The sequence below is a fragment of the Kickxella alabastrina genome, assembly GCF_025024165.1.
Source record: "Kickxella alabastrina strain RSA 675 chromosome Unknown BX661scaffold_14, whole genome shotgun sequence".
Lineage (NCBI taxonomy): Eukaryota > Fungi > Kickxellomycota > Kickxellomycetes > Kickxellales > Kickxellaceae > Kickxella > Kickxella alabastrina.
The window spans coordinates 270471-290228 of NW_026251485.1; the positions used below are offsets into that span (position 1 = coordinate 270471).

General features: G+C 51.0%; 9 protein-coding genes across 9 annotated transcripts; 6 read left to right on the forward strand and 3 right to left on the reverse strand.

Annotated features, from left to right (window-relative positions):
• Nucleotides 1-710: 710 nt before the first annotated feature.
• BX661DRAFT_32700 (uncharacterized protein) lies at nucleotides 711-3150 on the reverse strand. The gene has a single exon (XM_051539081.1). It carries the CDS (start codon nucleotides 2851-2853, stop codon nucleotides 862-864), a length of 1992 nt encoding a protein of 663 aa, XP_051391004.1. The 5' UTR covers nucleotides 2854-3150; the 3' UTR covers nucleotides 711-861.
• Nucleotides 3151-5179: 2029 nt separating this feature from the next.
• On the forward strand, nucleotides 5180-6523 carry BX661DRAFT_183831 (uncharacterized protein). The gene has a single exon (XM_051536329.1). It carries the CDS (start codon nucleotides 5302-5304, stop codon nucleotides 6289-6291), a length of 990 nt encoding a protein of 329 aa, XP_051391005.1. The 5' UTR covers nucleotides 5180-5301; the 3' UTR covers nucleotides 6292-6523.
• Nucleotides 6524-7640: 1117 nt separating this feature from the next.
• On the forward strand, nucleotides 7641-9988 carry BX661DRAFT_32864 (uncharacterized protein). The gene is made up of 2 exons (XM_051539082.1): nucleotides 7641-8897; nucleotides 9799-9988. Exons 1-2 carry the CDS (start codon nucleotides 7954-7956, stop codon nucleotides 9923-9925), a joined length of 1071 nt encoding a protein of 356 aa, XP_051391006.1. The 5' UTR covers nucleotides 7641-7953; the 3' UTR covers nucleotides 9926-9988.
• BX661DRAFT_183835 (protein-L-isoaspartate O-methyltransferase 1) lies at nucleotides 9550-10901 on the reverse strand. The gene is made up of 2 exons (XM_051536330.1): nucleotides 9668-10901; nucleotides 9550-9577 (listed from the first exon to the last, which is right to left on the reverse strand). Exon 1 carries the CDS (start codon nucleotides 10846-10848, stop codon nucleotides 10015-10017), a length of 834 nt encoding a protein of 277 aa, XP_051391007.1. The 5' UTR covers nucleotides 10849-10901; the 3' UTR covers nucleotides 9550-9577; nucleotides 9668-10014.
• A 52-nt stretch (nucleotides 10902-10953) lies between these two features.
• On the forward strand, nucleotides 10954-12073 carry BX661DRAFT_183837 (dolichol-phosphate mannosyltransferase). Its single transcript, XM_051536331.1, has 2 exons — nucleotides 10954-11662; nucleotides 11734-12073. The coding sequence occupies exons 1-2, from the start codon at nucleotides 11135-11137 to the stop codon at nucleotides 11983-11985; spliced, it is 780 nt and encodes a 259-aa protein (XP_051391008.1). The 5' UTR covers nucleotides 10954-11134; the 3' UTR covers nucleotides 11986-12073.
• Nucleotides 12074-12826: 753 nt separating this feature from the next.
• On the forward strand, nucleotides 12827-15361 carry BX661DRAFT_183838 (uncharacterized protein). The gene is made up of 2 exons (XM_051536332.1): nucleotides 12827-14720; nucleotides 14741-15361. The coding sequence occupies exons 1-2, from the start codon at nucleotides 13095-13097 to the stop codon at nucleotides 15113-15115; spliced, it is 2001 nt and encodes a 666-aa protein (XP_051391009.1). The 5' UTR covers nucleotides 12827-13094; the 3' UTR covers nucleotides 15116-15361.
• On the reverse strand, nucleotides 15148-16441 carry BX661DRAFT_183839 (TB2/DP1, HVA22 family-domain-containing protein; the record flags this gene model as incomplete). Its single annotated transcript, XM_051536333.1, has 3 exons — nucleotides 15593-16441; nucleotides 15408-15567; nucleotides 15148-15153 (listed from the first exon to the last, which is right to left on the reverse strand). The coding sequence occupies exons 1-3, from the start codon at nucleotides 16270-16272 to the stop codon at nucleotides 15148-15150; spliced, it is 846 nt and encodes a 281-aa protein (XP_051391010.1). The 5' UTR covers nucleotides 16273-16441.
• A 347-nt stretch (nucleotides 16442-16788) lies between these two features.
• On the forward strand, nucleotides 16789-17513 carry BX661DRAFT_171622 (complex I intermediate-associated protein 30-domain-containing protein; the record flags this gene model as incomplete). Its single annotated transcript, XM_051533722.1, has 2 exons — nucleotides 16789-16811; nucleotides 16889-17513. The coding sequence occupies 2 exons, from the start codon at nucleotides 16789-16791 to the stop codon at nucleotides 17511-17513; spliced, it is 648 nt and encodes a 215-aa protein (XP_051391011.1).
• Nucleotides 17514-17833: 320 nt separating this feature from the next.
• Nucleotides 17834-18978, forward strand: BX661DRAFT_183840 (uncharacterized protein). Its single transcript, XM_051536334.1, has 2 exons — nucleotides 17834-18062; nucleotides 18175-18978. Exons 1-2 carry the CDS (start codon nucleotides 18036-18038, stop codon nucleotides 18886-18888), a joined length of 741 nt encoding a protein of 246 aa, XP_051391012.1. The 5' UTR covers nucleotides 17834-18035; the 3' UTR covers nucleotides 18889-18978.
• Nucleotides 18979-19758: the final 780 nt, after the last annotated feature.

A 19758-nucleotide genomic window follows, 5' to 3' on the forward strand; every position in this document is an offset into this window, starting at 1 on the left:
AGAGCGGCGAGTTCGGATCGTAGAATCCAGCAGGAGGCAGCTGCAGCCTGCCATGTCGGGCATCGCTCTCCATGCGCTGCATCAGTGTGTACGACCAATATGCGACATTCTGAGAGATGACCTTGTCAGCCGAAAAGGTCCTGCGGAAAATAGGCGATCCAATTATAACCATCTCATCGCGGTTCCAGTACCAGGGTGACTTGTCTCTGCCATCGCCGTGTTCCGCCAGCATCTGCGCCTTGAGCTGCCAGTGTCCGATCATATCCTCGATGCGTCGGATTGGCGACGTTACGCGCGTGTATCCAAACTCGTCCTTGATGCCCATGATTGTGTGGTGGCCGGGCGTGATGGACAGCACGCTGGCATTCATCATGTGGCGAACTTCGTCATACGTTTTGCTGTCGATAATACCGTTGTTGGCACTCGCCCTCCGTAAAACCGCGTTAAACACCTCCTTGGCAGAGTTTGCTTGCTCGGGGGACAGATCGTCAAAGGCCAGGGGCATGCCGGCAGTGACACCACTCAGGGCATCAAAGTTCGGCGGGTCCTGCACGCGGTAGAAGAATGGAATACCGCGGCCGCTGGTAAGCACACCGTTGGCGTTGGCGCCGGTATTGCCGGCACTCGGCCCATGCTCGCTTGCATAGCGGGCACCAAGCCGGCCAGCAATGATCATCAGCTCGCTGACCATTGTGCGCGCGGGGTCGTCAGTCATCCCCTCGACGCGCGTGGTGATCTTGGGGAACTTCAAACAGTCAAGCTCAGGCCGTCTGGAGAGCTTCTGAACGAATTTTGGGTTGCTGATATTGTATGTGGGCGGATTCAAGGCGGCGTCGCCGACCGATATGTCGTAGTTGTTGCTCAGCCGGGAAAATGCGCCGTTCCTATTGCGGAACTCCGTATGCCTGCGCGCGATTGCCTGGATGTCGCGCAATTGTGCAATGTCCTCCTCCGAAACGCTGATATCCGTGTTGCCATACATTCGGAGCTCCTCGCTGCTGGAACAAACGGATGGATGATGGTCGAGTGGCGGACTGCTGACTGGAGCTTGGCCAGTGAATTTGCTGACGAACCCTGCCACCCGAAGGACAAGTGGCGGGCCAGCGACTCATACGGAGTGGCCTTGATGTTGTTGACAATTCCCGGGCGGACCTTATAGTCAACAATGTCTCCATTGGCGCCAATCAGCGCCGAAAATGTCATCGTGCGCACTGGCTCGCCATCGCAGTGCTTCGAGAGCGAAAACAGCTCTTCCGCCGTCGGGAGACTCAGCATGTGGTTTGTTTGCTCGACAAAGTACATCGATGTGGCCTGCCTTTGAGCTGCATGGGAGGCAATGTGTCCCGGGTGAAGCACGGCCGTCGGGTCGGCAATGTGAATGTGGATCCACTTCTGCTCCTCGCCACTCGTCGTCCTGACCGTTTCGATAGACACGCCGTCGTCCACATCGCGAGTGCTCGCATGATCGATCGTGTACACCGGCATATTGCCAAAGTCGTGGCGGATATCCTCGCAGATGTCACGGCTGTAAAACTCAGCCTGTCCAAGAATGCTGACGCCGCTGCCGTTGTCGCCCTGCTTGCGTGTCAGGATGGAATCGCGCACAGGGGGCGCCAGGGACTTGTTGACCTTTATGGACGCCAGCTGTTCTTGCGCAGCGAGCTTCACCTCGTCGCTGGCGTTCCCGCGCTCTGCTCTCACCGTTTCGAGATGGCGATTGAGCAGCATATTGGAGACTATCCGGCGCTCGTAGTATGATTTATCGACGCCAAGCATCGCGTACGGGTGCTCGCGCGAGTGGTTAAAGGGATTGAACCAGTGGGGCCAAACGCCGATGTCGATCAGGAAGCTCGTCACCGTGTTGGCGCCGCAGCCAGGGTAAAAGCGCATCTTCTTGAGGATGGGCGGCGCCAACGACTCGAATGGAGATATAAAGTTCTTGTACCCTGACGTCTGCTCAAAGACGTACTGGCGCATAGCGTCAATAAACAAAAAGTCCGTCTTGTCAAACTTCATCTCCTGGACCTCCTCGCTGGTCAGCATGGGCTCGGTCGGCGGCGGGCGTTGGAGCACTTTGATATTCGATTCCCAGTCGGTCAGCCTGCACTTCATTGTTTCCTTGTACGCCTCGTAGTCAGGGTCAATTGACGAGCGGATCGGCGAAGTGGGGGCGTGCGCGTTCGAGTATGCAACGAGCTGGCGAGCCTTGCGGATAAACTGCTGGAACTCGGGCGAGTTTTCCCGCATCAGCTCTTGGGTCTTTTGGAACTTCTCAACAGCCAACGGGTGGCGCAGGAAAAACATGTTTGTGACAAAGAGGAACTCGCCATCGGGAATGTACTGCAGCGGGTTGCTGATTAGGTGCATGTAAGTCGCCAGCCGCTCAACCTCGCCAATGAGCTTGTTGCCGCTGTCGCCAAAGATCAGCTCAGCCAGGGCATCGACTGTCACGCGCTGCTTGCCGCGGGCAGTCGCAATGCTCCAGTACTCCTCCAGCTCTCGGTACCGCGACCGCATCAGTTGCTCTGCTTTCTGGCGCAACATCCGCGTAATGCGCGGGAAAACTCGAAGCATGACGTGTGTCACCGGTTCCTCTTCCCCCTCCTCTCCGTCGAGCGACTTCTTCTCAGACGCAGAAATGCCAGAGGCCGACGACGACAGCGGCGCCGCAGGGATCAGTGCAATGTCATCCTGGGGAATTCCGTTTGACAGTGCGGCTGTATTAGCGCCGGAAGCAGAGTTGCGTTGGTTGGCGGCCGCCTGGAACGCCAAGCGCTGAAGCTCCCGCAGCTTCTCTGACTCCTCGGCGCTAGTCATAATGTCTTTTCCGTGCTCGGCCTCGTACGCATCCATCTCTCTGCCGTACTCCAAAATGCGTTCAATGTCCCGCGGCTTGGCGCCGCTGCTTTTCAAAAGCTTCTTATCAAAGAGCAGACCCTTGGAGACAAACCGACGCGAGTCTCGCGCGCACCCGTCAAAACGCCGTCCGACTGAATCACGTTAAAGTGGAAGCGACCTGTGACCTTCTGAATGACACCACCGAGATACACCGGCACCGAGAAGGGCGAGTTCTGTGAAGTGATCATGTTGTAGCGGATCTCAATAACGTCGCCCGTGCGCACAGACGCGGATATCGGAATGTGAACCTCATCCAGATCACCCATGCCCTCCCTGACATGCTTCCGAACCTGGTCAACCGACGGCAGGTTGATGCGACTAATCATGCTTTTCGGCAAATCTGAAGCCGTCTCCGCGATGCTGTGACTTCTCGAAATGCGCTTTTTGTAGGATTTCATTTTGCCCGTGTCGAGATCAAAGCCATCCGCGAGTTGCTTGAGTGGCGACGTTCGCTGTTTGCTCTGCGGATGCTTCGAGCTGTGGTGTACTGGCTTTTTCGAACAACTATCCGCTGTGTTGGCTGTAGCAGCAGCGTCTTCATCTTTGCGAGCTAAACGGGAAGTGTGGAATGAGCGCGTTCCAGGCGGGCTGCTGCGCGGGCTTTTGCCTGCGCCCCTTGAGCCAGACAATTGACCTGTGACATTTCCAGTCCCGTCGGTCTTGGCAGACTCCATGTCGGCGATGTCCTCATCGTAGGCCTTCCAGCTCTTGCGAATGAGCTCCTCAAACTCGGCGTTTTCATCAAGAAATGCATTGCCGCCGGCGTGAATGTCTCTCACATGCTCGGGGTCCAGATACGCGCTTTCGGCCAGATCAGACGCCTCAGCAAGGTCGTCAGGGGCGCGCTTCGAGTCCATCGAACGTAGAAGGGTATCCATGGACACAAGGTTCTGGCGGAAGTCCTTATAACCCTTGATCTTGGTCATCCAAATCCGCCGGCGCTCTTGCTGCTCGGCAGTAATGCCTAGGTTGGCCGCCATCTGCTCAGGAAGTGGCGACACCTCAAACGGACCCGATGCGTTGCCGGTGGCGCTGCCAACCACGTTGTCCTCGTCATGAATAGACGCAATCTCAGCATTCTGTTCGATCGTCCGCTGACTGTTGCGCAGCATGCGCGGTCGCTGGCGCAGCAGCATCTTGCGCTCCGGCTCTGCCTCGCCTTTCACCTTCTCGGGAGTAAGATCACGGTAGTCCATGCGCCGCAGCTCATCCTTGGCCAACGCATCGGCGTAGTTCCGTGGCGGGTTCGGGTGCTTTATCAGGGTCTCTAGCTGGTTGATCAGCTGGTCAAAGGTGGTTGCCGGACTGCCCAAGATGTCGTCAAGCTCGGGGTACTTTCCTCTGTCTCTTCTGCCGCCGGTGCTGCTGCTTAAGTAGCGCCGGAAGCCCAGCGTCGATCTGAGTGAGACCGGCCTAAGAATGCTTAGCGATGGCCGGAGCGCTCTGGAGCACAAACTCGATTGCATTCTCTCTACTTTGCTGTGCTGCTGTAAATTGGAGGGGTGGTATAAGTGATACTGTGCGAATTCCGAATAAAAATATATATAAAATAACGTGGAGAGGACTTGGAGATCAAAAAAGCTTCAAATATTTTAAAAATTATTTTTTACACGCTCGATCAAAGTGGTGCGCATTTATGTGTATGGTTTAGGTAATCAGGTGTTGAAAAATTACGATAATCTGCGAATTCGGTACACACTGGATCGATCACGCTTGACACTGTACTGTAACAAATCCCCAGCCTGCGGGGTAACCTTGGAGATTGCGTCTACGTACACCTGCCTTTACATTTTGTTAAAAGGTAGTGCGCTAACAGTGCGTTAACACCTTTCACCGAAGATGGGAGAAAGGAAGTACACACGTGTGAACCATTGATGACCATTTAGCAGCAGATTAAGGATAGCAAAAAAAGTGCCATCAGGCAGACGAAGGTGGAATAATCGTGACATGGCCGCGGTGCTGAACTTTCACATCATCCCCAATGCCCTGCTTACAGGTGAGTGGCCTTCCCGTTTTTTGCGCAAAAAGACACCGTTTGAGTCAGCTGAACCCAAGTCTACAGCGACACCCAAGGTTTTGCCCGAAACTTTGTTCAAGATAAAGTCCAAGTCCAAGCTTCTCTTTGCAAGAAGCAGCGCAATAATTAATATCTTCAACCGTAGTGGATTATTTATTGCCTCTAGTTTCTAAGGGCGTTCTGGGCTACTATGCAATCAGGATAGTAAGGGTTGATATCGATTTGCAGGATATTTGAATTTTTATATATTTTTGCAGTCTTATTCTTTTCTTCAGTGGCTTCCATTTTTCTATTTTAATTTGGCTTTTCGGGATTAAATCCATTTCGATTCTTACTTTTCGAATCTCAATTTCACATTTGTCAATTTCAACTTTTTGTTTATTATAATGGCTTTTCGCGCTACCTCATACTTGCGGCAGTCTCTGAAGCTGCGCCCTCCATTCGAACTGGCGCTGCGCTCGTCTTGCCTGCAACTGGTACTCGCCCGCTGGGGACTCGAAACAGCGGCGCTGATGGAAGCCCGCAGCGGCCAGGAAATGCCCGACAACGACCGCAAGGCACGCGCAGTTGAGGCCATTACCACAGCCATGTACGAAAGTGGTCTTGAAGACCATGCAACTGCCGCCGAAAAGAGTATGCTGGAGAAGCCATATCGGACCTGGGAGTTTGCCGACTACACATACGGCGACCACTGGGAGGCGTTTGGGGTTCTCCAGTGGCTTCTCGGTCGGCAGCACGCAATCCCGCCGTATTTCTCAAACTTTGACCGCGCGCGACTGTTCCAGACCACTGGCATCCAGCCGATCGATCCGTCGACCATTGAGAAGTTTGTCGATCCATTCATGTCGTCACAGACACACCAGTCAATCGACAGGAAGCAGCTCCAGCACGAGGTTAATGTCGCTGAGGCGTGGTTTTGGCGAGCGCGTGCACAGGTACTTCTGGGCCTGCGCGACGAGATTGCCCGGACGGATGCACAAAAGACCCAGACTGGCGAGGACTCGCTGCTGGAAACCGTGTTGCGCACAAAGCACATTCCGCATAGTCTGCGCAAAATGGCCAACGACATTCCCAAAAACATTCCCCTGGCGGCGCAGAGAGCGCTAGCTAAGGGAATTATCAGCGACGTCGAAGGCGACGACTTTGCAATCACTGTTGAGATGAAGGGGGCTGACAATGGCTCTGCAAAGTCTATGGCGGTTCCGTACTCGAATTTGGATGAGAACCACTTGGACTCCATCCGTAAGATCGCAGAGTCGCGATTCTTGGCGTTTGCCTGGTCGCTCGGAAAGGCCAGTGAGTGGGACGCAGACAAGATCGGTGAGCTCGTGTCTATCAACCCCATCAACGCGCTGTGGACTCCAGATGAGAAGTAGACATGACCCGGCTCAAGCGCTGTCAATCCCAGCGATTAAAATTGGATTCCTCGCTTGATTGATTGATTGATTGATTATATTTTGCGAGATTTATCTACAATAACCTTTTTTGGCTTGCAGGCTCAAACAGTATTTTTAAGAAGCATTGTGGTTCAATCTGAGCAAGTATTGCTGATTAAAGCATTTAATTTTATAAATGTATTGTATTTTAATATAGACATCAGTTCTTGGGTCAATTTCGCAGTCGCATCAGCAAAAGTCACAAAAACAATTTTGTATATTGGTGGGCAAAAAGAATTGTGGCATAGGATTGTTCTCTGCAAGTAAAATAATACCACAATGCAGGTACCGGCTAATTTCTTGTTTCCAATATGCAGATGGATTATGATTTACATATTGTGCAGCAAAGAATACCTTTACGAACAATGTGTCACAAAAATAAGATGTTGATCATGTTGATTTTAATGTTGTCAAAATATTTTGCTTGTATCACACAGCAAATCTGCATAAGCGCCGATTTCCCAGTTTATATTTATCGACAAATAATGTTTGAATAAAATTTGTGTCAAGTATCCGCCAAACGCAAATTGAATGAACTCCCGCACTCATTGGACAGACCGCTAACAGGTTTATGTGAACAAAAATCAAGGCAAGTGTCCAAAATAAACTCGCTCAATTGCTATAAATAAAGCCCAAAAACGTAACAAGTGCATTTTTAAATATGTTACAATATCGTCCGTAAAGGCAAATATGCGATCTGCATTGGTATTTTGTTTATGGCAAGCGATCGTCGCAGCCTGTCTAAAAGAGACTCGAGTTTGCTTTGCTTACAAAATAAAAATGATGTCTGACAAAAATTTTTAGGTAATAGCAAACACCACAACAGATTTTTCTCTATGATTTTAAGCAGACCGTATATTTTAAACGTATCCAGATAAAGCGATGCGGTGGGGCCCAGCGATGTATAAAGTTGGTAATCGAGAAAAAATATAGAACTTTTTTGTCGCAAATATTGGGGTGTTTGTAATTACAAAATTTTGACGCGGATCATTACACTGTGGCTACTGAGAGCTGAATGAAAAGATGGCGCGGAACCAACAAATGCAAATGAAGACGCAGGAATTGCAGAAGCGGAAACAGCAACACAATATAGGCGAAAACAGGTAAATTTTGTCAACCAACATTTTGCAACGCAAATATATAAAACACACATCCTGCTGAACTAATTCTTTCAAAATACTCTTGCAATTTTGTTTTGGAACTTTTTCTCTGTGTTCTGCTTTTTTTACAGTTGCTTATCTCCTTCGTTTTCCTCTCGCCTAATTTTAGATATTTTTAGTTTTTTTGCCACCGGCAAACTTAATCAGCAAAAATAGCAAAAATGCAGCTCAAGAACGTACTCGTCCAGGCCCTGCTTGTCGGTTTTGCAGCCGCCACCTACAGCACCCAAATTGAGTGGGACGCCAAGTGCACCCAGGACACAATTGTGAACAAGTGGTCGGCCATCCGCACTGCGCTGGCTAACAAGCTCCCAATAAGTAGGGTGAGCTCGGACCGGCCAAGTTCAACAAGGTCAAGCAGCTGCTGAATGACTTTACTCTTCCTCGCAACGCTGACCTCGAGGTTATTTACGACCTGATTGATATTACGGGAACAAGATACATGGATGGCGCCATTGGGAGCGTTCTTAATGACTACTTGCGCGACCACCCTTGCCCCAGGGTTACCAGCGTTGTCGTGCCGGTTGTAACATCGTCAGCCCGGGCTACCAGTACCACCAGCAGCATCCATCTCGGGTACAGCACTGCACCGGGTATTCCAGCGACTACCAACGGGTATTTTGCTTCATCGAGCACGACGTCTACTGGCAAGTACATTACGACCACCCCGACCACTGTGACAACCTTGCCGGTAATCACTGCGCCAGCTTTGCCGACAATCACTGCGCCAGCTTTGCCGACAATAACTACTACTTCTACCAGAAAGTACAACACGTCGACAACTGACAAGTACAACACCTCGAAGTCATCCACTGGAAAGTACAACACGTCGAAGACCAAAAAGTACAACACTAAGACGTCCACCGGAAAGTACAACACTAAGACGTCCACCGGAAAGTACAACACGTCGAAGTCGTCCACCGGAAAGTACAACACTAAGACGTCCACCGGAAAGTACAACACTAAGACGTCCACTGACAAGTATACCACCTCGCTCACGTTGCCAACAATTACTGCGCCGACTTACCCCACTTCCCCGACCCCCGAGGATCTCTACTCCACCACTAAGACATCGACCGAGGACCTGTACTCCACTGAGTCTTCGACTGCTGATCAGTACTCCACTGAGTCGTCGACCGAGGACCTGTACTCCACCGAGTCGTCGACTGTTGATCAGTACTCCACTGAGTCGTCGACTGTTGATCAGTACTCCACTGAGTCGTCGACCGAGGACCTGTACTCCACCGAGTCGTCGACTGCCGATCAGTACTCCACTGAGTCGTCGACTGCCGATCAGTACTCCACTGAGTCGTCGACCGAGGACCTGTACTCCACCGAGTCGTCGACTGTTGATCAGTACTCCACTGAGTCGTCGACTGCCGATCAGTACTCCACCGAGTCGTCGACTGCCGATCAGTACTCCACTGAGTCGTCGACTGCCGATCAGTACTCCACTGAGTCGTCGACCGAGGACCTGTACTCCACCGAGTCGTCGACTGTTGATCAGTACTCCACTGAGTCGTCGACCGAGGACCTGTACTCCACCGAGTCGTCGACTGCCGATCAGTACTCCACCGAGTCGTCGACTGTTGATCAGTACTCCACTGAGTCGTCGACCGAGGACCTGTACTCCACCGAGTCGTCGACTGCCGATCAGTACTCCACCGAGTCGTCGACTGTTGATCAGTACTCCACTGAGTCGTCGACCGAGGACCTGTACTCCACCGAGTCGTCGACTGCCGATCAGTACTCCACCGAGTCGTCGACTGTTGATCAGTACTCCACTGAGTCGTCGACCGAGGACCTGTACTCCACTGAGTCGTCGACTGTTGATCAGTACTCCACTGAGTCGTCGACCGAGGACCTGTACTCCACCGAGTCGTCGACTGTTGATCAGTACTCCACCGAGTCTTCGACTGCTGATCAGTACTCCACTGAGTCGTCGACCGAGGACCTGTACTCCACTGAGTCGTCGACTGTTGATCAGTACTCCACTGAGTCGTCGACCGAGGACCTGTACTCCACCGAGTCGTCGACTGTTGATCAGTACTCCACCGAGTCGTCGACTGCCGATCAGTACTCCACCGAGTCGTCGACTGCCGATCAGTACTCCACTGAGTCGTCGACTGCCGATCAGTACTCCACTGAGTCGTCGACCGAGGACCTGTACTCCACCGAGTCGTCGACTGCCGATCAGTACTCCACTGAGTCGTCGACCGAGGACCTGTACTCCACCGAGTCGTCGACTGCCGATCAGTACTCCACCGAGTCGTCGACTGTTGATCAGTACTCCACCGAGTCGTCGACCGAGGACCTGTACTCCACTATGTCTTCCGCGCCTGTTAACAAGTGCGCCAACCCTGTCGTCATTACCAGAACTGTGGTCCGCGTGCACTCTACTTTCTACTAATTAACCTCATTACTACTTTTGTTGTAAAGATCATATATATATTTTCAACAAATAATTTAATTGAATATTTATATTTTGGCAACGACCATATTTTTACGCCGAGTATTGTTTTTCCAGATCAGTTAGCGGGACATATCTTACACCCATTATTTGGCGCCGAGCCACGTTGCCATTGGTATCTTTGTCGTAAACGACAATGTACTGCTCGCTGGTGCCAACTGGGACAAACATACGGCCTGGCGATTTCAGCTGTGACAAAAGATCAGTCGGCTCTTCAGGTGCGGCTGCGCCAACATGAATGCAATCATAAGGTGCCATGGGCGCATAGCCCTTGCGGCCGTCACCCACGACCAAATGCACACGCCCATTTTGAATCCACTCTGGGTAGTGTCTTTCCATAGCAGCCTTCGAATGACTCACCAGGCCGGGTGCGTGGTCAATACCAACAACATGACCTGATGCACCAACCATTTCTGCCATGCACGCAGTGAGGTATCCCGATCCACTGCCCACATCCAGGGCGTTCATCCCAGGGCGCAAATACTGGTTGAGATTTTCAAGCGCGTAGCCGTGCATGTGCGGCGCCGAAATTGTAGCGCCAAAGCCAATGCATTGCGGCGCATCCTCGTATGGATGCTGGTTGGCAAAATGCGCACGGTCGACTGTACGCATTGCAGAGATGACGCGCTTGCATGATATAATTTTTGCTTGGGCCAAATTTTTGACCAGCTCGATATTGGTTGTTCCAGAACACATCCACGACATTGTTAAATTGTGATTTTTAAAAGATAAAGTGCGTTTTTCACGTTGGATAATTAAAGCAGTTTTTATTTTGGCAATTAAGAGCAAAAAAATGATAATGGAAATAGAAAAAACGGCGGCACGGAATCCAAAAAAATACTTGCATTTTGGTTTGTTCGACGTCATACATAAAATTAATGCAAAAATCGAACCGAGCTGGATAACTGTGAGCCGGCTGTTACAAAAGAGCCGGCTCAAAATAATGTGGTTGGGAGTTTTTTTTACATTTTCGAAACTCAGCGTAAACAGTCTGTTTTCAGAGTTTTCATTCTTCGTGCTAAAGTTAGCGCTTTTACGTTCTTAACCCCTTCTTTTTTCTATTCCACGCCATTATTTCTCTCCCCTTCCTTTTTGGCTTTTCCGTCTCCGCTCCCCCCGAATTTCTATTGTCCTTATTTACGAGGAGGTCTCTATGTCACGCTTTCACGTCTCCATCACTCCTGAACCCGATTCCCAGTCATCTGTCAACAAAAAGGGCAACCAATTCCATTCATCTGGTCTTCCGTACGCAACCCCATACTCCAACAGTCATCTAAGCATGTCCAGCAGCCATAACAAGTACTCGGTGCTTTTGCCCACCTACAATGAGCGCGACAATCTGCCAATTATTATTTGGCTGATTACAAAGACCTTCCAGGAACACAACCTGGACTATGAAATCATCATTATCGACGACAACAGTCCCGATGGTACCTTGGAGATTGCCAAGCAGCTGCAAAAAGTGTATGGCGAGAACCACATTGTTCTGCGTCCGCGTGCGGGCAAGCTCGGTCTGGGCACTGCGTACATTCACGGAATTCAGAACGCCACAGGTAACTTTGTCATCATTATGGATGCCGATATGTCGCACCACCCGAAGGCTATTCCCGAGTTTATTCGTAAGCAGAAGGAGCGCGACTATGATATTGTCACGGGCACGCGCTATGCCCCCGGCGGTGGTGTTTTCGGCTGGGACCTGCGTCGCAAGCTGACTAGCCGCGGTGCCAACTTTATTGCCGATCTGCTTCTGAGCCCCGGGTGTCCGATCTTACGGGCTCGTTCCGCCTGTACAAGAAGGACGTGCTGCACCAGATCATTAACGCCACGGTGTCCAAGGGATATGTGTTCCAGATGGAGATGATGGTCCGCGCCAAGCAATTCAACTTTTCGGTTGCCGAGGTGCCCATCACCTTTGTTGACCGCGTGTATGGCGAGTCCAAGCTTGGTGCCAATGAGATTGTCGGCTACCTGAAGGGCCTGTGGATGCTGTTCACTTCGGTATAAGCGGAGGCTTTTTTGTAGTAAAACTGGTGTTTTGCTTTCCCCTTTTTTATCTATATTTCTCCGTAAATTCAACTACATTTGACGATTATATGTAAAATAGTATGTGTTATTTGCCTTGGTTCAGCCCTGGGTTTTTGGGCGAGCCTTTGCGAATATGGGTGAATGATTGATTTTATCCACTCCACGCTGTGAGAAGTGTATGTGCTGGAAACAGCGTCCAAAGTCATCGTGTGGAATTCAAAGTGCTTGTCAATGTACCAGTTGAGCCCGTCCAGACTGTAGTTGATATTGGGTGATGTCGGGCACAGCGCCTTCAGCCACGCCTCAAAATGCGGAGTATGCCCTCCAGTGCTTTCTCCAGCGAGTCAAAGTTATAGCATGTCCGCAAGTCCTTGACTTTGACCGCTGCAGCAGAAGAATGGTGTGAGCCTATGTGGGTAAACATTGTAAAATTTTAAAAACAAAAGCGGAGAAGGAAACGTTAGAGTTATGGAGTTTATACAGTTTGTGCCAAGTATCAAAATATTTGTGACATGGTTATGAGTGTGTAATATTACCATTTGGCGATACCACTGGTAAAAAATATATAAAAACGCGGAGTAAACTTTATCAAAATTTAAGTAAAAAACGCAAAGGAGGATTGGGCAGGGATACAGACAGACATATAACATGAAGGCGTTGCGATACAATATCACCTTTACAATTACTGCCATGCTTTGTCTGTTTGAAAAATGCTGATGGAAGCTACCATTACCGCGTTGTTTTTTGTTTGCTGGCCAAAATAATACAACGCGATCCGCAGCTTTTAAGTCGCAGACCATTATTTCCCATCCACATAATCCTTTGATTTGATCAACCGATCTATACTTTTTTTTATTGACTGGAGCTAATTTTTTTTCTTCACTGCGAATCAATGCAGGAGACAACAACCCAAGCTTCTTCGTTCGAATAGCAGTTCAGTGCCTTTTTCTTCTTTGCTACTCACCTCCTTTCTCCTGCAGAAAACACCCTATTTAATTTCTTTTTTAAAAAATTTTTACAGTCAAGAGATAGTTTTATATACCACCCCACCCCACCCAAACACACACATTAGATAGACCAAAAATAAAATGGCGCCAAAGAAGGACGATAAGACCAGACAGCCGGTCAAAAAGGTCACTCAGGACACGCGTTTCGCTCATGTGCAAGAGGATCCGCGCTTTATGCGGCCAAAGAAGAGCCATTCCAAGGTCAAGGTTGACCAGCGGTTTGCCCATATGGTCAAGGACAAGGACTTTATAGAGAGCACAAAGATCGATCGCTACGGTCGGGCTCACGAGGATAATCGTGCGGAAACATATCTTCGCAACACTTATGATTTCAGCGGATCGGGATCAGAGGCTGAGTCCGAGAGTGAGTCTGGTGAGAGTCCTGATGGTGCCAAGGTATCGGATAAGGATGCAGAGTCGGAGTCCGAGTCTGGCTCTGGATCGGGATCAGGATCGGGGTCTAGCGAGGGGGAGGGAGATGATGATGTTGCCGCGGATATTGATCGTGCGCGTGGTCGGGGCGTCGACTCGGATGGGTCGTCGGATTCCGAGGATGACTCTGATATCTCAGACGTCGAATGGGGCGTGCTTGACGGCGATGATGCCGGGCTCAGCGACGTTATGGAGGACCCAGACAATATTCCCCGCGGCGACGAGACGCGGAGATTCGCCTGTGTCAATATGGACTGGGAGCATGTGCGCGCCGTCGACCTTCTTGCGGTATTTGTAGGATTCAAGCCGGACAGCGGCTCGGTGCTTTCAGTTAAGATTTACCCGTCCGAATTTGGCAAGGAAAGAATGGCCAGGGAGGCCGTAGAGGGTCCCCCGCGCGAGCTTTTGTCCGGCCTACCAAGGCAAGAAGGAAAGAAGGACGATAGCGGCTCTGATAGCGGCTCTGAGTCCGAGGTGGATCTGGTAAAGGAGCAGGTGAAGAACCAGGACGAGTTTGACCAAATCGCCCTGCGGCGCTACGAGATCGAGCGCATGCGCTACTACTTTGCCGTCGTTGAGTGCGACAGTGTCGAAACCGCGCACACTATTTGCCAGCAATGCGACGGCACAGAGTACGAGGCAAGTGCGAATTTCTTCGACATGCGGTTTATTCCCGACGAGCTTATTTTTGAGGACGCGCCCAAGGACGAGGCTGTGGATGTGCCCGAGAAGTACGAGCCTGTGAGTTTCTCCACCCAGGCGATGCAACACTCCAAGGTTAAGCTCACCTGGGATGAGGACGAGCCCAGCCGCACACAGGTCACTCGGAGGGCGTTCACCCAGGATGAGATTGACAATATGGATTTTGGCAATCTTCTGGCGTCGTCCTCGGACGGGTCCTCCTCTGACGAGGATGAGCTGGCGCGGAAGCGCGCCCTGCTGCTCTCGGGAGCAGACAAGGACAGCGACGACAGCGACAGCGATGATGGCAAGATGGGCGAGATGGAGATCACGTTCACACCCGGACTCAGTGAGGGCGCGGCATCGCGCATGGCAGGCAAGAAGCAGGCCGAGGAGGAAGCCGTGCGGCGTTCCGATGAGACGACCATCGATAGGTTCCGCCGCCAGAAGAAGGAGCGCCGCGAGAAATGGAAGGAGGCCAAGAAGAGTGGGAAGCCCTCAGGAAAGGATAACGACAGCGACAACCTTATCTCGGACAACGATCTTGATGACCGGGCTGGCGACTCATTCTTCACATACAGCGACGATGATCTTGTTGGACCAACCCCAAAAAGGAGTCCAAGACATCGAAGGAGTCGAAGGATGGTAAGCGGGAGAGCAAGTCTGAGAGGAAGGAGCGGCAGGAGGCGGATGCCAAGCAGCGCGCTGAGCTTGAGCTACTGCTGGATGGTGCCGAAGGCGACCGCAAGCACTTTGACTTGTCCGAGATTGTCAAGGCTGAGAAGCAGAAGGGTCGCAAGGGCAAGCACGCGAAGAAGGTTGAGGTCGAGGATGAGTTCAAACTTAACACCAGCGATCCTCGTTTCGGCGCTCTGTATGAGTCGCACAACTTTGCCATTGACCCCAACAACCCCAACTTTAAGAAGACTAAGGCTATGAAGGAGCTGCTGAATGAGAGCCGTAAGCGCCGCAAGACAACATTTGACTAGGTGGTATTTAAAGTATCGAACTCTTTCTTTTTTTACAGCTGCACTCGAATAAAAAATCAATATACAATTTTTTTCTTACAGAATTAGACCCGGGTCGCCAACGTGGGTTGGTGATGGGCGCACAAATATTAATAAAAATACAGAATTGGAAAATTAAAACAAAACAAAACAAAACAAAACAAAACAATCGCGTCGGGATAGCAAAAGTAAAAAAATAACACAGCCCATTGTTCTCACGCATTGCTGGACAATAGTGCTGCTGAATCTCGGGCGCCCATTGCTCAATGTTAACGTTGGCAGTGGCAGACTCCCACACCGACGGCATCGATAATGACGAGAACGCTGGCGGCGGCACGTTGTCGCCCACACCGGGCGAATTATGAGCATGCACGTCGCCAAGACCATGTTGTCGGCAAGCCCAAGCTCCTGCATATGAGTGGCGCAGGCTTCTTCTTTGATGGCAGCGGTGGCGGCGACAAGGTGTTGGTGGGTGGCAGAAGTGGGCGCACAAGGGTGTCGTAAAGCCACGTGGCGCCATTGTACTTGCGGTGCTGCGCCCAGACCAGAACGCCAATTTTGGCGATCCGGTACATGGGAAACAGTCGCAGCAGCGGGCCGGCCCAGTGGTCGGCAGTGGTCAGCACGCCGTATACAGCCCAGTACATCAGCCACTGCTTCTTATCCAGGTTAGGCTCTACAATACCCAGGGCGCGCTCCAGCGACTGCAATTGACTCTTCGCCGGGCCAGTGGTCGGCTCCACGACGCCACCGTACTCGATGGCCATCATGGACTGGTAGGCCGGGTACGCGACACCAATGATGTTCGTCAAGAGATCCAGCGCATTCGTGTACAAGTAGCGCACAGCGTATATTGTGCTGACTGCCGCGGCTATGAATGCCAGGCCTGGCGGCACTATTCGAAGACCCAAGAGGAGCTTGAATGTGGGATTGATGTGAAGCCGCTTCTCCAGAGCAAATGTCTGTCGCATGCTGAATGCGTGCAGCCGGGTGAGCAGCGGGCGCAGGTGCGGGGGCAGTCTCTCTTGGATGGCCGCGATAATTCTTCTTAGCAGAGCGTTCATATTGTGTGTTGCTGGGAACTCGCTACGGGGAAGCTGGCTGACAGCTTCTAAAAACGCACAGGCTTCCTGGGACATGTGCGGATTGTGTCTGTGAACAAGTCCGGAGGGGCAATATATGTGAATGAGCGTGGCTCAAAATGGGAGATATTTTCGCGCGAGAGAATAACAATGCAATAATTAAAATACAAAAAAACGACGGAGGCAATACAGAAAAAAATGAGAAACGTCAGGTGCAAAAAAATTGTCAAAGAGCAAGAAGTGGGTCGAGCTCAACACGTGAATGTCAGGCTGAATAGTATGGTGACGAGCCAGCCAAGTTGTAGGGCGCACGCGCTTTGATTTTTCTTCACATTTATCCCATTTTTGCCTTTCGCCGAATCCAAAAGTTAATCAATTTCAGTTTGTGCGTTTAATCAAGAAACAAGCAAGCGCGATCAAGCATTTCCTGAAACCAAAATAGCTGTAAATTTTTATTCTGCTTTCTTTTTCACAAAATCGTGACCTTTCAATTTGAATTTCAGCTCTTGGTTTTTCTTTTATCTCTCTTCACGCATTCGCACCCAACTCTCAGCAGACTTCTCCCTTTTCCACATGCTCAAGCAATACCTAGAGCGGTCAGCGCACGCGCTAAAGGACGGCGCGCTTAAAGTCTACAATGCCGATTTTATGAACCGGCAAACGGAGTTTTTAGTGGCCAAGTGAGCTCCAAGCAGGATCTCAGCCGGTGGGTCAAAGGTTCAGACCGAGACATTGGCGGATTCAGCGATGTCTGGATCGACACAACCAAATCCGGGCACGCAAAGTTCCACGGCTACATTTCGCAAAAGCTACCCGAGGACAAGCGATTCAAGCGCAGCGGCTATGCGATGGTGCGCACGCGCGACCCCCGGTCGAACCTCCTAGGCGACGGGTCCTGGGACAGCTCCTTGTTTAGATACCTGGCCATACGCGTAAAGGCCGATAGGCGCAAGTACTTTGTCAATTTGAAGTCGGGCTCGCTCATCCCCACAGATATCTACCAGCACTTGTTGCCGATCCGCACGCCGGGGCAGTGGGAGACCGTGGTCATCCCGTTTAATATGTTTACGCTCACGAGTAACAGCGTCATTGTGGCGTCACAGCCGTCGATGGCATCGACCAGTATGGAGACTGTGGGCTTTTCGGTGTCGGACAGGAAGGAGGGACCGTTCTGCTTGGAGTTTGCCTGGATAAAGGCATTCAACTCGGACCGCACGTTCGGCGAGTGCCTCAGGCTCCCGTACACTGCAGAACTGACGTGGAAGACAGACTTTGCGCGGCTAGACAAGACCAACTGAATACAAATCAAAATTAAATAAAAAATCAATCTAATTGCTCGGTGTACAAAAAAGCATTGATAAAATCCGATATTATCTCCGTGCTGACCTGCTGCGGGCTCGTCCTTGGCAACTTTTTTCCCTCAAGATTATGACGTGATTGGCTTTTTTCGCTGCGCCAAGTCTCGAATCTTTAGGGGTAGAGTGAGTGAAAGTGAGGAGGAAGTACTAAAAATACACTGTAATTTTCAAATTGCTTGATTTCTCGGATGAGGGCGTACAGAAAGATACATTTTTTGTGTGTATTTGTCGCACTTGCACATGTCAAAGGGCTCTCTTGACAAGTGTAGCAGGGCTCCGAGCCCCTTGTTTGAGGTGAACACTAACGCAAACCACATATAAGTTGAGCGAAATGCCCAAGTTGTTCACCCTCATATTTTCTCTTCTCTTCCCTCAAGTCCTTCTTTTTCATCTTTTTCATTTTATATATTTTAATATCACAGCCTTCCACCACCAAAAAATACTATTAGCAAATTTTTACCCATGGCCACTTTTAACTGGAAAACATCTGTGCCTCCACGCCCGACGCCTCATACGTCGTTGTCGACAACATTTCTTTGAGCGCGACCGAGGACACCGTCCGCGATTTTTTCGCCTTCTGTGGACCCATCGAGACCTCGAGCTGCAAAAGCAGGAGAGCGGCACGCAGCGCGCCCTGGTGAAATTCAACGGAGCTGAAGCCGCCAAGACAGCCATCCTTTTGTCCAACGCGCACATCAACTACGAGCCCATCACTGTCACCCCGCTGTTCCCCGAGGCCTCCCCCTCGACGCCTCCTCCCTCGGGACCTGCCAGCCACGACACTACCGAGCGCCAGTCGTCGCCCATTGCCGATGCCAACGCCAACTACGAGGGTAAGCCCGCGCTGTACGTCGTTCACGAGCTGCTTGCTGCTGGCTACCTTGTGGGCAAGCATGTTGTCAACCGCGCTTCTGAGTTTGACGCAAAGTACCGTGTCACTAACCGCACTCAGGAGCAGGCGCGGTCGTTGGACAGTCAGTACAAGTTTAGCAACTACCTGCAGCAGTGGGATGATAAGTTCAACGTTACCAAGCGCGCAATGGATGCGTATAACAAGGTGCAGAGCCACCCGGTTGGACAGAAGGTCATCCTCACTGTCAACGAGGCATACCAGTCGGCGTTGCAGTTGTCGCAGGATGCTCGCGATATTGCCGAGAGGAAGCGCGCTCACGATGAGAAGCTCTTTGGCAAGTTCCCCCTGCCTTCTGACCCCGATGCTGGCAGCAGCACCAGCGGCAGCAACAAAAACAGCAACAGCAACAGCGACACACCTCCCAATTATGAGAAGAGCGGCCCTTCCAGCAGCGGCAACTAATAGTTTATTTTCAATTCATATTTATTAAAGTCACCAAAGTAAATTTTTTATTTCCTTACAATTCTCAAATACAACGAAACATACATAAAGGTGTTATTATTTCAAACACATTTATGTAAGCTTTTTGCTTTATATATATAAAAAGAGCGGTCCGTTTACGATGATCCGTGGATGAGCGCTGCAATTTTGCTCTCGTAGGTCTTGGGCGAATGGTGCATGAGCATATTGCGAGTGAAGCGCAACTCGGAGAAGCGCTCGACAACATCAGGGCAGTAGAACAGGCCGACATCCTGTGCAGAACGCGACTCTTATCCTTGGCCGCCTTGTTACCGGAGCCATCGCCCGGCTGCTCTACCGTACCCGCGGGAACAGCCTTTGCGCGCAGCGGTTCGCTGCCAGCATTGGGCCGCATATGCTTGTCGCAAACCTTGTCGTCGCCGGAGAGGCAAGTATAAAAACGTCGCCAGGCGGATACAGCTTGTCGCTATCCATGTTTGCGCGCAAAGTCTTGACCAGTGACCAGTGCCAGTCATCCAAGTCATTCTTGCTCTGGGCCTTACTATCAGCGCTTTTTTTGGGCGCTTAGACGGCCGCGAGGCAGATGAGGCATTCGAGTTTGCCGACGCAGCATCGCACCTTGAGATTTCTGCTGCTGCTGCTTCGGATCGCTGTTGTCCCGGACCGTTGTCTTGCGGCTGCCCCACCAGAAACCGCCACCAGTGCTCTTGCTGTCTTCCCCGGGCGTTTTCCGGAACACCACCGTCCTCATTATCATCGCAGCATCGGAATAGTCGTCCCATCGTCGCTGGGAGAGTAGGCGCGCAGCTTGGAAAAGTCAAAGTCAAACGGGTTGAATCTGCGGCTGATCTT

Excerpts from the sequence above, each read along its gene's own strand:
- BX661DRAFT_183838 (XM_051536332.1), top strand. The coding sequence starts at position 13,095 with ATGGCGCCAAAGAAGGACGATAAGACCAGACAGCCGGTCAAAAAGGTC.
- BX661DRAFT_183831 (XM_051536329.1), top strand. The coding sequence starts at position 5,302 with ATGGCTTTTCGCGCTACCTCATACTTGCGGCAGTCTCTGAAGCTGCGC.
- BX661DRAFT_183835 (XM_051536330.1), bottom strand. The coding sequence starts at position 10,848 with ATGACGTCGAACAAACCAAAATGCAAGTATTTTTTTGGATTCCGTGCC.
- BX661DRAFT_183837 (XM_051536331.1), top strand. The coding sequence starts at position 11,135 with ATGTCACGCTTTCACGTCTCCATCACTCCTGAACCCGATTCCCAGTCA. Across the intron at positions 11,663-11,733 it reads GCTATGCCCCCGGCGGTGGT|CCCCGGGTGTCCGATCTTAC; the intron begins GTTTTCGGCTGG and ends TCTGCTTCTGAG.
- BX661DRAFT_32864 (XM_051539082.1), top strand. The coding sequence starts at position 7,954 with ATGGATGGCGCCATTGGGAGCGTTCTTAATGACTACTTGCGCGACCAC. Across the intron at positions 8,898-9,798 it reads GAGTCGTCGACTGCCGATCA|TACTCCACCGAGTCGTCGAC; the intron begins GTACTCCACCGA and ends ACTGTTGATCAG.
- BX661DRAFT_183840 (XM_051536334.1), top strand. The coding sequence starts at position 18,036 with ATGGCCACTTTTAACTGGAAAACATCT. Across the intron at positions 18,063-18,174 it reads CTTTTAACTGGAAAACATCT|CTGCAAAAGCAGGAGAGCGG; the intron begins GTGCCTCCACGC and ends CGAGACCTCGAG.
- BX661DRAFT_32700 (XM_051539081.1), bottom strand. The coding sequence starts at position 2,853 with ATGGATGCGTACGAGGCCGAGCACGGAAAAGACATTATGACTAGCGCC.